Source organism: Blennius ocellaris (assembly GCF_963422515.1).
Source record: "Blennius ocellaris genome assembly, chromosome: 17".
Lineage (NCBI taxonomy): Eukaryota > Metazoa > Chordata > Actinopteri > Blenniiformes > Blenniidae > Blennius > Blennius ocellaris.
Genome location: NC_137666.1, coordinates 7,134,084 through 7,149,358, shown reverse-complemented (window position 1 = coordinate 7,149,358; position 15,275 = coordinate 7,134,084). Strand labels below are relative to the sequence as shown.

The 15,275-nt window shown below is 40.1% G+C and overlaps 1 protein-coding gene across 1 annotated transcript in view; it reads right to left on the bottom strand.

The window, feature by feature from the left end:
- Positions 1–1,351: 1,351 nt before the first annotated feature.
- gabrr2a (gamma-aminobutyric acid type A receptor subunit rho2a) overlaps positions 1,352–15,275 on the bottom strand; it is a gene marked incomplete at both ends in the record, with an annotated part of 42,415 nt that continues 28,491 nt past the window's right edge. Inside the window, 6 exons of the mRNA XM_080512435.1 lie at positions 1,352–1,687; positions 2,380–2,588; positions 3,946–4,098; positions 5,333–5,473; positions 9,016–9,098; positions 14,221–14,444. Of these exons, the coding sequence (XP_080368561.1) occupies positions 1,352–1,687; positions 2,380–2,588; positions 3,946–4,098; positions 5,333–5,473; positions 9,016–9,098; positions 14,221–14,444 (1,146 nt within the window). The remainder of the gene's footprint in view (positions 1,688–2,379; positions 2,589–3,945; positions 4,099–5,332; positions 5,474–9,015; positions 9,099–14,220; positions 14,445–15,275) is intronic.

Genomic DNA, 15,275 nt, shown 5'->3' with positions numbered 1-15,275 from the left:
TCTGTAGGATAGCTGGAGACACTTAAATTACTGACTCTGAAGCCATCGAACAGAACAAATTACAGCCAAAAGCGCCTCAGTGGGACTCTGTCGCCTCTTTTTTTTTTTTTTTTCTCCTCTATAAACAAATAATTATGTTTCTGCCCGGTTACTTAGAAGGCAACTGTTTTGTTATAGAGTATGTAAGTAAAGCCTTTTTACAATGGGGAATGACCATAAGTTGAAAAAATATTCCATGAGTGTGTAGCGGAGAATAATTATAGCATATTAAAGCTAACGTGTGTTTCAAGACAGTGATCCTTTTTTTTTTTAAGCAAATATTTTTGCGAGCTCGGTTAAAGATAGGATATTACAAGGCGAGTTTAGCATTAGTCATTATGTTACATAGCTTAGAAGGGAAAAAAAATCAGAATCCTTGTTTTGCAGAGAAAAGGCTGAACGTAAATGTGTGAATACTGTCGTTTCATCGTGTCGCTGATGTGGGAAGCATGGTCGGATGGCACAAGACACATGGGGAAAGGCAAGAGAGGGAAAATGTTTGTGAGTCCAAACACTAGGTAGAGAAAGATTTCTTTACAAGAAAAAACAAAACAAATAAACAACCTTAATCGCTGTGATGTCAACACTAGCATGTTAACAATATACAACATCACAGAGCCACTAACAACGGCCAAACAATCTTATTCAGTTTCAACTTCAAGTTATAGCTGTTATATATGTTGTCGGGGAGGCTTGAAAATCTCGAAAAGTTTCAAGCGGTCCGTGTAAGTTAAGTCGATTAATCTTCAACCTGAAGATGTATGAGAGTCACTGCAATGGATATAGATACAGACTTCAGTCAGCTGAGTACCTCACAGCAATGGACAAACTTATACACAACGTACCTTCATAACTACCTGTAAAAGTTACAGTTCAAATACAAAAAGCAGAGCTTTTTTTTTTCTTCTTCTTCTTCTTCTTCTTCTTTTTTTTTCATTTGTGTGAGAAATAGCACTGATGAGGACGAAAAAGTTTCCAACTTTCATTGAAACGAAAAACAAAAAGAAAAAGAAATAGAATTTTAAAACACCACTCAAAGTTCTTTTGTTGAACATTTAAGAACATTCAAATTGCTGCATGATGGGAAAAAAAAAAAAAAAATCCAAAAGGAAGTCCCCAAAGTTCCTCTGCAGTTCTTTTTAGTCTGTGGCTCCGTCTGTGGCCTTAAATCTAGAGATCCACGGCCGCCAGACGCAGATCACAGCAGCACCGAGTCCTCGTCAGTCCACAGCCCTGTCCCGTCGACGGGCGCATTCGGGAAAAAAACGCGCTGACGTCATCCGGTCTCAGGTGTGGCCCGGGAGGATTTTGTTCAGCAGTAAACAGACCAGTAGATAAGGTTGAAAAAGATGTACGAGCCGGGGAAAATCATCCGGGAGTATTTGTCAATGGCGTGCGTGTTCTGGATGATGTCCAGGGCCCGCAGGCTCTTCTTCTTCTTGGTGGTGGTGGACTCGCTGCTCACCGACAGGTGCACCACCATGTGCTCGGGCTTCTCCGGGACCTCGTGCATCTCCTCCTGCTCCTCCTCGGGCACCATGGGCTCCTCGGTGTAGCCCGCCAGGCTGTTGGTGTCGGCCTCGCTGTAGGTGCCGTCCAGCATGGTCATGGTTCGCGTTTGGGAGATGCCGCAGGTGCACGGCAGCGACTGGCGAGACAGATTGAGGAGGTGCAAGTTTGTTAAAAGACAAAGTTGCAGGATAGAGCCACGGCTGAAACGTGAAGGTATCTTACTTTCGACATCTGACATGTTGTTAAGATTTTTAATAAAATATGCTTACGAGATGCTTTTAAATGTCACATTCTGTTAAAACATTTCAGAAAAACATAACATCTGCCTGATAGAATCAGTTCCCTGTGACTGCAGATTTTATGAAATGAGTACATCTTGAATAATAGCAGAGTTGCTTTATCTATTTCTTTGGGTTTTTTTCTTCTTTTTTTTAAATGTATTTTTATACTTTATCTGACGAGAGTTCAAATATAAGGCAGTTATTTTAGTGTTCAAAACTTTTTTTTTTATTGCAATATTTTAACTAATACAGACAGAACTTCTTTCAGGGATGAGCGTTTGAATTTAAGCTACTTTCCATATTAATTACTTCTATGCTTCTTTGTTCTACAAGGACTCTTAATCTCTTGTTTGTCTTCAGACAGCCTTGTGAGGGAAAAAAAAACAAAAACAAAAACAGTCCAAGTCATCAAACGCGTCAATACATGTTTTGAGACAAAGGTATGCTGAAGGCATTACTTTGACTCATGACCGGGGAGAATGATGCCCAATTTGTAGTACTCAGACGTTTTTGTGGTTCCCAACACCAACTGGCGGTTTAGACACACCTGAGATCGCGCCCGCGCCCTCATTTTGCGCTCCCGGCGGTCCTGGACGGTGGACAGGTAGTTGACGGCGGCGTACTCCAGCACGGACAAGAAGACGAAGACGAAGCTGACCCACAGGTAAATGTCCACGGCCTTGATGTAGGACACCCGCGGCATGGAGGCGTTCACTCCGGTGATGATGGTGGACATGGTCAGCACGGTGGTGATGCCTGCGTGCAAAACACACGATGTCACGTTGGAAATTTTTTCTTTTTGGCGTCCTGCAAGGTGCTCGAGTTTAAAAGAACGAGGCGTGTGCAGGTCACATTTATTAACGGTTATATGTTAAACCATGTTATTTCAGTCATATTATATATACATAGGTCAATCCCAGGCCAAGTCGTGACATGAGCTGGGATTGAAATTTGTATTTATTTATTTAAATATGATGTATTTATATAATAGAAATAAATAATTCAATCCCAGAGCAAGTCATGTCAGGTCATTAGATGTCTACTATGATGCTTTTCCAAGGTCCTTCTTCTCTCGTATTGTTTAGAATAGTGTCTGCTGTCTCGGCTGCTGCAGTTTTTTTTGTTAGTTTTTTTTGTCATTTGTGTTTTGTGTCCTCTCTGTTTGCCCATCGTGGCATCTTGCTCCAGTATTTCTTGTCATGTCATAACTTGTTTGGTATTCGTTGTGGTTTCAGCTTAGTTTCTCTGGTTATGGCTTTGTTTTTTTTATCACCATTTGGACTGCGTTTTTGTTTGCAAGCCTCTGCCTCACCGACAAGCCTCAATAAACATCCTCTGCATGAGTTTTGTCTCACAAGTCTTAGTCTAGACCAGCGTCACATCAATGAGCGTGTTTGGATAGATGGCCAATGGAACCAATTACATTAAATTTAATTACATCTCCTATCAGTATTCCCACATAATTGCTATTTTTTATGATTGATTTAGCAGTGAAAGTGACAGCAGGAGATTAGAGAAATATGTTTTGGAAAATTTGAAATGTTCCTATTCTTGTAAAACAAGATTAAAGTGGATGTCATCCTTGACTTTGAGAAAAACATGCGACTGCGCTGTGACATCAACAGAAACTTAAATAGCCCACACAGTGGCAGGTCTTAACAAGAACTTTGATTCACTAAAGCTGTCAGTATTCACATTTTGTTGGTGGTTGATGAGTGTGTATATCAAGAAGAAATGATCTTCACTCAAGCTGTAATATAAAAAAAAAAAAGAGAGAAACTCAAAGGCTCCTGTTAAAAGTTTAATATTAACAGCTAGCTTTAATGAGAGTGATTGAGTTGCGCACTGAGAAGATCCCAGCGAGGGGGGAGACAGATGTCTGTCTGTGACAAGTACCGCAGCCCCAACACAGAAAATAATTCAAAAGAAAAGTCAAGAGTGGTAGAGGGCGGGGAGTTTGTGTGATCACACACGCACGCATGTGTGTATTCCCAATTGGTGCAGAAATGTCACAGTTGGCTTTCATCATTTCACACAGACAGATTTTCCCCGGGCTCGTCTCTTCAAAGGTTTGTTTTCTTTCTTTCTTTTTTTCTCGAAATGTCTCTTTTACCCAAGGAAACTCTGGCAGGTACAGCCCGGCGGTCAATCCAGAACGACACCCATGAAAGCATCACCATGAGCGTGGCGGGAAAGTACGTCTGGAGCAGGAAGAAGAAGATGTGGCGTCGCAGCGTGAAGTTGATGTAGAGACGATTGTACCAGCCTGCAAACAGCAAGAGACACGCTCAGACATGGCGGAGCACTCACAGCTTCAATAAAGGAGATACTGATGGGACAAAAAAAAAAACCCCCAAAAAACATCCAAAATGTATGAAGATGCCTTTTCTTGTACAACGAATGCACCCGACACAACGTTGAGGTCAAGCTCGCTGACACCACGCAAATTCAAGAACAGTTGTAAGCAAACAGATCTTGGTGTGTTTAATGAATTGTTCTTGCAGATTTAAATATGTCTGCAAATATTTGGAAAAAGTGTGCATGTGTAGTCATTTTTGTGTATGCATGATTTAAAAAAAAAAAAAAATCTGCATCTGTGATATCATTGGTTTGTGAAATGGGTGCATGTATAACTGGACCTATAAATGTCTCATCTTCACCTCAGTTAGCTGGATTTGTTTTTGTTTTTTGTTTTTTGCCTTAAGTCTGGTAATTTTGGTCACTTTTTATAATAACTGAGCACTTCGAAAACGCTACTGAGCACTGTAGAGACAAAACAATATGCTGCCCGACATCAGAAAGCCTGCCAGTCCACACTGAGGGTTAAGCAAACTTGGATATTGCAATCTGGTATTACAATCCACTTGTAAAAATGCAGTTGACTGAGGGGTCTGCCTGAGATGGAAATGAAGACAGAGACCTTTATATATCCTGATAGACAAATTACACATGCAGAAATTGGATTATATATGCACAGGTCTAATTACAGGCTAAAAGTTTAAAAACAAACATACATATTTGGGTAGATACCAATCTGAATGGTGCTTAACACATGTCATTGCAAACAAATATTGAGCACAAATACCTACATAAATGAAGATACACATTCGTTTCCACATATATTTTTTAACTATAAAGGTTTGATAGAATATCTTCAGAAAAATCAGGGTCAGGAGACAATTTGTCAACAACAACAAAAAAAACAAACAAACAACCGAGCTCACCTAACATGCCACCATATAGAGACAATATTAGCTGATGACTGTTGAAGTCTGTGCAGCCACAGGATTCCAAACAACACTGGACACGCTTAATGCGATCAAGCTATTTACCAATTCTGGCAGAGCTCAGAGAGATAAATCCCAAATATTCCAATCGTCATGAGAAAACAAAGACTTTCATTACACGTCCCAGACATTGGATCCCGGGCATGTGAATTAATTTAGAAAGTAGTTAATCGAGATTGGTGTGTAGACGTGTGCGTGTGTGTGTGTGTGTACCAGTGCTGCTGTAGAAGGCCAAGCGAGATGTTGTGTGAAACTTCTGAATGAGGAACTGTGATAAGGAGATACGATCATCAGTGCTGAGGGACTCGTCACCACTCTTCCAGTACAGCATCAGGTCTTCGTCTGTATAGGCATCTAAAAAAAAAAACACGTAAAAAACCCCAGCATTAAACCAAATCCATTGTCAGATTCAGACTTAAACTTGACGATTTAAATGTAATTTGATGATTCATCCGACATCTCCTTTATAGCAAATACATTAACAGAGATATTTTCATTGCACACACAAATATGTGCGATAATATATGATTGAAAATCCACATACATACAAAACATGGTGGGAAAAATGTATGAAAATGTGATCCACAGAAAATTAACTCTCAGTATGCATATATATATAATAAAATCCTACGGATTTGTGTTACAAATAGGGTTCGTGTGTTCAATGTCATTCTTGTCTTTTAATCTCCTTATCAAGGCTTGTTTTCGGATGATGTGTTTATAGTGTCTTCTTTTAATCATTTTTCAAGCTAAATTGTGTTCATGCATATGACCTCTCCTCTTATTTTAGACCCTGCCACTTTGTCCTTCATTTATCAGCCACCTCCCTCCGCTTAACCCACCTATAACTCAGACAACCACACTTAAATTGATTTTATCGCTGTAGATATTTGGAGAAATTGGACAGTGTGCAATGAATAAATGCCTCGGCCTCTTTTCTTTCACTTTAAATTTACTGTTTTGGAGAGCAGTGGGAAACTCGTGTTACAAATGAGGTGAATTCTGTCTGTGAAAGGTCATGCTGCAGAAGACATGGAGACAACTGTCATGACTTGTACTGTATGCGGCTGTGAAGCTTCGGTCCTTTGCTTCCTGGTAGTTTTCGAACAGTGTGTATATTATGCATGGTGTCAAGCAAGGGTGTGCAACTTGATGGGAAAAAAAAGAAGCCATTTTTGCCACTTTCCACCAAATGAAATTTATCTGGAGCATCAAAATATATTCAGCCTTTAAAATGAGGTAACATCAAGTTATACATATGAATTTGTTATATATACAAAAAACTGCTTCTTAGGTTTGCATTCATGACGTTTCCTTACTCTGTAGGCACTATATATCATTTTGAACTAGTTTGATTAGACCATTTTAGATGTTTCAGCTGTTTCACTTCTGGTCATTTTAGCTGTTTTAGCCCTTTAAAGTGACTTTCGTTATTGTTGTTTTAGCTGTTAAAGACATGTTATTTTTTTTTGCCATTATTACCTTTTTATATCCATTTCTAGCTATTGTATCCCTCAAAATGCCAACCTGAATCTATATGTGTCAGTAAGTTTTGCATAATCCAAATTACTGTATGGTCTCTCTATTGCGGGCAAACATTCAATAAACGTGAGCTTTAGAGCACTGTATGACACCGCATTGATTTTTAGTCACTATTAATAGCTTCATTTAGATTTCTATCACATACTCTCTGAAAAATATGTCCCTGCACTCATCCTCTGGTCTGCTTTGAAAAGTGTTAAGTGAGAGTTATTACTTTTATCTCTGCGTTCGGCAGTATTTGATTAGTGTCCATAATGGACGACAGTCCTTAAATCTTCAGGAAAATCTTTGATGTCGAGAAAATGAAGGGAGAAAAAAAAAAGATAAAATCTGCAATCTCTCATCCTAACTCATTGCTGGCTTTTCAGTTTCCTGCCTCTGATGCCTCAGGTATTTTACTGGAATCAGCCGATCAGAGAGGTGTTTTTAAGCGATGTGGTGGCTTATCATCCATTTTCTATGTCGCTTTGTGAAAGTTGACTACAGCAGGGCTACAGCAGGGTACGCCCTGCACAGGTCATTAGTCCATCACAGGTCATAGACAGAGAGACATTCAGACATTGACATGGACGCCAGTCTCCAGAAATGTCCTGGTTTTCTGCATGAACTGCTCACAAAATGTGCTTACTTCTGGATGTGTATATGTGAAATTGCTTACGTTTGAATAAAGGCCATAATAAAGTTAGACAGTTTCAATCGAAGACGTAAAAAGGTTTGGTCAGTGCAACTGTGCTGCAGCTACAACCGGTGATGGTAAGGAAATCATCTTTGAGTGACTTGATGTGTACAGTTTAAACCAATCTTGGACATTTTGGTGATCATATCACCTATTTTTTTTATTTTGAGGATCTTATTGTGCTAATGTAATGCCTTTTTTCCTCAAGAATGTCATTCAATGTCCATTCAACATGTGAAATGCATGTAAGCATAAAAAGGACAGCTTGATCAAAAAGAAAAGAAAGTTGCTTCAAATATGTTGACAAGCAAACGTAGTTCTACAAATACACTAAGTTTTACAGGCTTTACATACATGTTGATAAGATTTTATAGCTAATATTAAAATACCTTTCACGATATTACAGCACATATTTTCCAACTCACAAATACACATTTTCTCATAAGGAAAACATTTTCTAAAGGAGGATTGCATTGCTTTCTTAAGAATCATTTTTACAGGGCAGAGTAGTTTATGTAAATTCTGCATTGTGAATACAGCAATGCTGCATCTGTCCAGTTCAGACTGTTCAGCATTGAAGTAAAAGTACAATTGTGCTACGCTGTCCCGCTGTTTTCAACAAACGTACCTCCTCAGTCTGTCGCCACTGCTAAGATAACTACAGATTATAACTTGCACCTCTTGGAAATAGCATTGTAAAAAGAAAAGAAAAAAGAAAAACATGTATTTTGGGAAATCCCAGGGGGGCTGTTGTTGATATACTGTTCCCATGCTGTTTTCTGTGACTCATCTTCTCCCTCAATCTCTACAACAGCACAAAGTTATCATGACCCACAGAGGAATAATAGGAAATGCTGGCAGCTAAAATAAGCCAGACTCTAACTCTGTAAAAACGGCTTGAGGACTTTGCCATTGCTACTTTTTTTTTTGCCCCCCAGTATTTACCTCCATGTGTTTTTTTCCCCTCCTCCTTCCTCTGCTGCGCTCTGGCTCTGAACAGATCGTAATTGAGTGAGTGCTGCGTCCTCCAGGTTTTAATTCATTTGCTATTTTTGTAAGCATTTAGCAGGATTAACTGTGAAACTTGTACTTCCCTTTTATTTATTTATTTATTTATTTTTTATTAAGAGCATTTATGGACAGTTGCTGTCTGGCCTGACTGTGTCTCTGCCAGGAAGTAGTGCTCCTTCCTCTGCATGACTCGCTGGAATTAACCTCTTTTGCGCATTTGTTTCAGTGCTTCTGGGTGTGTGTGTGTGTCTTTGTGCATATGCACTGTACAGCCGTGTCTGTTTTTTTTTAAAATGTTATTCAAATCTTTCTTCTGACCAAATTACTATTGTAGCAGCCTATACACCATGAACTGGAATTGTCTGCAGGTTAACCATTGAAACTTGTGATGAAATGGTCTGCCACAAGCAGCATTAAACATATTGCGATGTTGCATATCCAATTAAATGGGAAAATGTCAACTACAAGTACATATAATACCGCAAACCCAAATCCAGAACCGACCAAATAAATGGCAGAATCCTAAATTCTATGGGAAGCCATTTCATCAACCCATTGCCACGTTGCGCTCCACATGAGAATTATAAGGGTGCATCTTTTTCAAGCAGAAAACTTAATAACAGCACTTTTAGACATTTCGAATCACGGGATGAAGGAGTTGACTCACAACTCTCCAACTCCAGTGAGCAGGTCTGAGAATCCAGAGGAAAGCGGCTGAAGTCCATGTTACAGGCTGCTGTCACCGTCACCCTGTTCACAAACGCACACAAACCAACAGACACACCCACACACACAGTGAGAGAACAATTGCATCCACATTTAGTGAGATAATTGAAAAAGAAAATGTAGCACCATTCAGACACAAGGCCATTCAAAGCGCATTACAAAGACCCTGGAAACACTTTAAAATAAAGCATTAAGAAATAGTAAATGTCCATTTGAGAACAGTGTAAACATAACATCAGGTTAAAATACATTTTTTGATCCTGGAAGTTTTCTACAGTGATTCTTCAGCCGCTTTCAACAGTGACCACTGCAACGCTTCCTCATGAATCATGATATGTGACAGCTATGAGCTGTCATAATTTCTCTGCATCTATATGTAATGTGGTTGATGGAGTCTGAGACTGCAGATCCTCCCTCGCTTTGCTTCGGCACCGCGCATTATCCGCTCCGCTCCCCTGCACAGACTCGGCTTCCTCGCCGAGAACGATGTGATTATCTATTAGATAACATTATCTAACGTCGGATGTGCGCACACACAAACAAAGTCTAAAGCAGTTTGATTCATTACTCAATATACACTGATCAGCCATGACATCATGACTGACTGATGTTGTGTAGAATCGACACAACATCGGGATGTATATTGTAGATCCTCTTTTAACGCCGAACCACACATTGAATCCTGGACTCTCTGACCACCAAGATGTTAGAAAACAGAAAAGTGAGGCCTCCAGAGGACCACATGCACCATTGAGCCTCGTCTGCAAATGATCCTGTTGATAGCTTTGAGCGTCTCTTGATCGTTGCGGATCACTACAAACCAGAATTCCCCACTGGCGCTGCCTTACGCTTCCCCCCCTTTTTTTTATACCTCTAAAACACCAGTTTAAGGACAAAATGTTTCTTATCAACCTAAGTCATAACGCTATGTATCATCAATGCACATACAAATTAAATGTCATTGCTCTGGCGATTACATCGATGTAACACTTTATGGGGCACTCATTAGAGTACTTAGAAATTAAAGGTTTCTACACTGGTATTTCAAGGCTATTTCAAATTGTAATTTTTATGACTTTCTCAAGACAGGACAATATATTAAATTAATGGTTCAGTAACTTGTTATTAGTTTGGAGGCTACAGAAAGGAATGAGGAAGTTAATAAATATGCTCTCTTGCCCAATAAACGGTTGATGACCATATTTCAGTTTTATATTGTTATTGTTCTAACCATTACATAAGCTACATCTGCATGCTTAAACTATACACACACACACACACACACACGCACACACACACACACACACACACACACACACACACACACACACACACACACACGAAAAAGAAAAGAGGGCTTGTTTCTACCAGGCTGTTGGCATTGTCGTGTTTCTTCATTTTAGAACTTAAAAGAATAAATCTTACATACTTACATATGTCCTTTCCAGAGGAGGGATTTGTGCTAATATGTGGCCATATGGAGGGTTTAACTTCATGTTGTTAGTCGCGATTATGTGATAATGCATCTCAGGAGATGTAGACGTCAGACAAATGTGACTGAATTTCAATGCAATGACTTTTGTATAAGTAAGATCTGCTGCGTCATGAACTGTGTAACCCTTTGGATATGTAGGATATTGGGATTTATAAGAGTTTGTTAAAGCATGTCACAAACAGCAAATAATTCTCTGCAGAGAGGCGCAACAAAGGATTGGCCTCATGTAGCATTAGCAGCAGAAGAAGCTCCATCTGCGAGTCTATTCAGAGGCATTCAAGGACACTTCGGAGTGTCTCTCATTCACAGCCCAGCATACAATGACTCCAAATCTAAAAATAGGCTACGGGTTGTGGCACTGGCTTCCAAACACTGAGACAGATCAACAGTAAACAGTGCAATTCCTGCTTCTGCTGCACTCCTGCAACACGACAGACCTCCCCAAACCTCCCGCCTACTTGGCTGTTGGATTCAGCTCCACTTATCTTTCTCTGACATGGATTCTCCTGGAGCATTCCTGTCAGCTTTCCCAAACCCCAACCTCCGGCCACCCACCCCCTGCTGTTCGTTGCTCTTTTCAATAAACAAAACACTTCACCTTGTCTTAATGATGGGCACGACGCTATGGCTATTGATTTCAGACATGTATTGTTGACTGTCACGTCAGATTTTTAGCAGCTGTCTGTCTTGGGTTGTCAGTCTAGCTGAAATTTTTTTTTAAACTGAATTAATAGTAAAATTGCTGCAGAAATTGTTAAAGTAGTAAAAAAAAAAAATTATTCACCAAGGTCCAGTTCAAAACAGTTAGGGTTAGGATAACTACAAACTTAGCTGGGATAGCTAACATCACTAAACACAATTAAAAACAACTACAGTCACTTAAATTGCTTAATTTGCTAAAACGACTGAAATTTGTAAAACAGCTTAAAAAAAATAAGGTAAAAAGGGAGAAAAAAAACAAGCAAAATAGCTGAAAGAGTCAAAATAGATAAAATGGCTAAATCCATTCAAATGTTGAAATAAAGATGTAACTAATAAAAACGGCCACATAAATTGCAATTGAAATTATGTTATGTAATGTTATAGTTGTGCACATTAGAAAATGCTACACAAGATCCTTTTTTTGCATATATAGAAAATAAACTAAACACACAAAGCTACGAGTTGTTTAAATTCTCAAGGTTTAACTCGTTTTGTGAGTGCAGACGATCTGTATTTGGTGTGAAGCTGCGAAAATGGCTCTTCTGGTCACAAAGGTTGCAGACCTGCGATCTAGTTTATAATCCAAGTCATGCTTCTCATTGTGGCTGGTGTTTGCTTCTCAATTTACCAACTCTCCTAACAGGTGCCTACTTCCGGTTTAGCTGTAGCAGGATCAGTCAGCTTCTTATATGAGGGTATCATTCGCAGTACGCGCAAGAAGCGGTGAACATCCACTGCTCTGATTGCAGACTGGAGAGAATACTGAATGAGGACTGTGAATGCTTGAGCACGGCGAAGAGGCTCCCTGAATCACCCACTGCTGTGCAGAACGATGCGTGCTCTCACAACACGGTCTCTGAAACATCAGGAAAAGTTACGAAACTTGCCACTCACGGCTTTGCTAAGACGATTTGGGAAGTTGCCAGATTTTGCGAGAAAGTTGCCAGAAGTTGGCAACACTCTCTATTGGACTATATCTGTGAGGTACTCAGTCGTCAATTGTCAGCTTGTCTTAGTCATTCCCTGGCCTTGTAACTCTCCAAGCCTTGCATGTTGTCTGATCGAGTGTTATCGAGTTGTTTTATTTTTTAGGATGAAATGTCAGATTATTATGCATTGCATTGGATTCTACCCTGGTTTTGCCCGTAAACTATGTTTTACTTGAACTCTGTCTCAGAGTTATGCATTTGGGACTCATAAATAACCACGTAACTCATGCATTTGTATTTGAGAGATGATGCTCAGTAATGTGATGATCCAGCTGTTGTTTCCCATTCTGACTTTGGTCTGATTAGTGAGAAAACCCAGCATGCGGGTACAGTCATGCATGAATATCTTTAGAGAAAGACGCATATTTATAAGATTCTTCTTGCACCTGGATGGTGTATGTAGGTTCTCATTGGGAAATGTGAACAAGCTGGAGAAGCACTTTTGCTCATTTCAGGAAACATCAGAATTGTTCCGTCCACAACATTCACCGCACATTGGATGAATTTCCGAGTGTTTGTTGATGGCTGTTGGCCTGTTAATGGGCTAAATCCTGCAAGGGCTCATTATTGGCTTTCGTATTCAGTGCAAACCTCAGAATGCCATTGTGAAACCAGGGCACTTTTACCAATAGCCCACAGGCGCAAGTAAGCATTTAAACATTAAGCTTTAAATAGAAGTGAGATTTGAGCCCCCGCAGCGCTCCGAGCTAACCCACGTTGTGGAACGTGGGGGAAATCAGCCAGGTAGTTGGATGGCGCTGAAATAGACCGAGAGTAAAAACACCAAGAAAGGAGGCAATTGTGTGTTTGTTTACAGTGAGCAACTGTACAGTTTTCGAAATGCCAGTATGGTGTACCAAATGTCCCCAGTGTTTTTCGATTGCTGCTCTGTTTGCCTCATATTATGACTTATTAGTGTGGACGGGGTCTTACGCTCCTCCCACATGTTGATTATCTCTGCCCCTGATTGTTCCAGCTGTGTCTCATTTCCCACTTCAGATGTGTGCATATTGTTTTGGCTTTATCCTGCCTTTTGTGAATTCTTATCATGGATTATAATTTTCATTAATGCCTGCCTGTTGTCTGACCCTCATCTGTGTTTTGGGCTATTTACCTGCGGCTCCGACAGCATCGAGGTGATTTAAACTGAAATAAGAAAACCTCACACGAGATGGCCGAATAATGTTAAGACGCTATGAAAGAAATAATCACATTTTATTATGTAAATTCAATCACAAACGTGTTTCATGCTATCGTCTAGATTGGTCACAGCAAGAGTTGATGAACTGTATGACGTTCAACATGTCTATTTTCAGCTCAATGTTCTCTTGGCTATGTTTAATGAACATTAACTGGCATTATTTTAATACTATTGTGAAGTTAAATATGGCAGCACATGCAGTTGTTTTGTGATCTTGAGGTTTCTGTCCAGAAGCAATAAGAGACCATGGCCATGTAATAAGAGACTGGAAGGACATAAACTGTGCATAGCAATGCATCTTCTACATCCACTTCATCCTGAGTCGAGTGGCTGGAGGCTATCCCAGCTGCTGAAGTACAAACTTGGCAACCGAACGTAGAAGAAACCGGAACTAAATGAAAGAAATCTGAAAAAAACCTCCAGCGAGCCAGGCTTTTCTGCAAAGTTAAGACCCCTTGAACCTTTCAACTAATGCTGCACAGGCAACAGAAAGAGAATGCTGATGATTATGATGATTATATAAAGTTTTAATTTTATGGACTGGCTCTAGTGATGCTGCACTTAAACAAAGTGCTATTTGCAAGGACAAGTATGAGAATGCTATGTGGCGGGGTTCTGGTTCAATCAATATAAAGTTAAGAATTTTAAGTTTGAAAGGTCATGAATAAATTGAATTGAAAAATTAAAACACCAGCAGTACTCAAAAGAAAATCAAGTTGTTGACCTCAGTAATGATAAATGAGATGGTTAAATACAGACCTCAGGCTGTAGAGCACGTGTCCATCAGGAAAGACCCGCAGCATGATGTTGTCAGTCGTGGTGTCGTGGATAAAGGATCTCTTGGAGTGGACAAAAAAGACATCTGGGACCCAGATCTTCTTCACCAGGCGGCCGTCAAACGTCATGCTTTTGTTGGTGCTGCTGCTGAATGACAGACGCTCATCCTTCCAGTAGTGCCTCAGATATAAGGTCATGGTGAAGTCCTGATGGGGACACACACACACACACACACACACACACACACACACACACACACACACACACACACACACACACACACACACACACACACACACACACACAATATGTGAAAGGTTTCTTTATTCATGTCTTTTCAGTCTTATTCTTCTCTATCTAATTGAAGGCTGCAGGAAAAACTGTATGCACGCACACAAAAAGTAATAAAAAAGAAAACAATCTGTGTGTGAAAGCAGGGTAAAAAAAAAAAAAAGAAATACCAAGGCCACAATATCACAGTTTCAGCGCTCGGCTAGTGTTAAAAGCCAGAGAGTACATATGTGTGTTGAGTCGGCACTTGAAGGACTCAAGAGACCAAGTGGTCCTAATTTGGACGGACAAGCGATTCCACCGACGGGGTGCAGTCCCGGACTCTTGGAACATCAAGGACCATCTGATTAGCTGAACTCTATGATAAAACTGGAGGATGGGCATGTAAAACCTCAAATTAGAAAGTGCCAACCCATTTAACATCTACAAGTAATGCAATCTTAAAAAGTATTCTCAAAGAGACAGGAAGCCAGTGGAGTGAGGCTAAAACTGGAGTGATGCGCTCTGGTTTCTTTGTCCCTGTTAGAAGTCAGGCAGCAGCATTTTGTACGAGCCGGAGCCGACAGAGAGACGCCTGGTCAAGGCCAACGTAGAGGGAGTTGCAGTCGTCCGATCTCGATGTAATAAAGGCACATACGACTCTCAAAGTTGTTGTGGGCGATAGGACTTGACTTTGGCCAACTGAAAGAAACCAGTTCTAGCAACAGAACTGATTTCTTTATCAAGTTTTAAAAGCACGGTCAAAA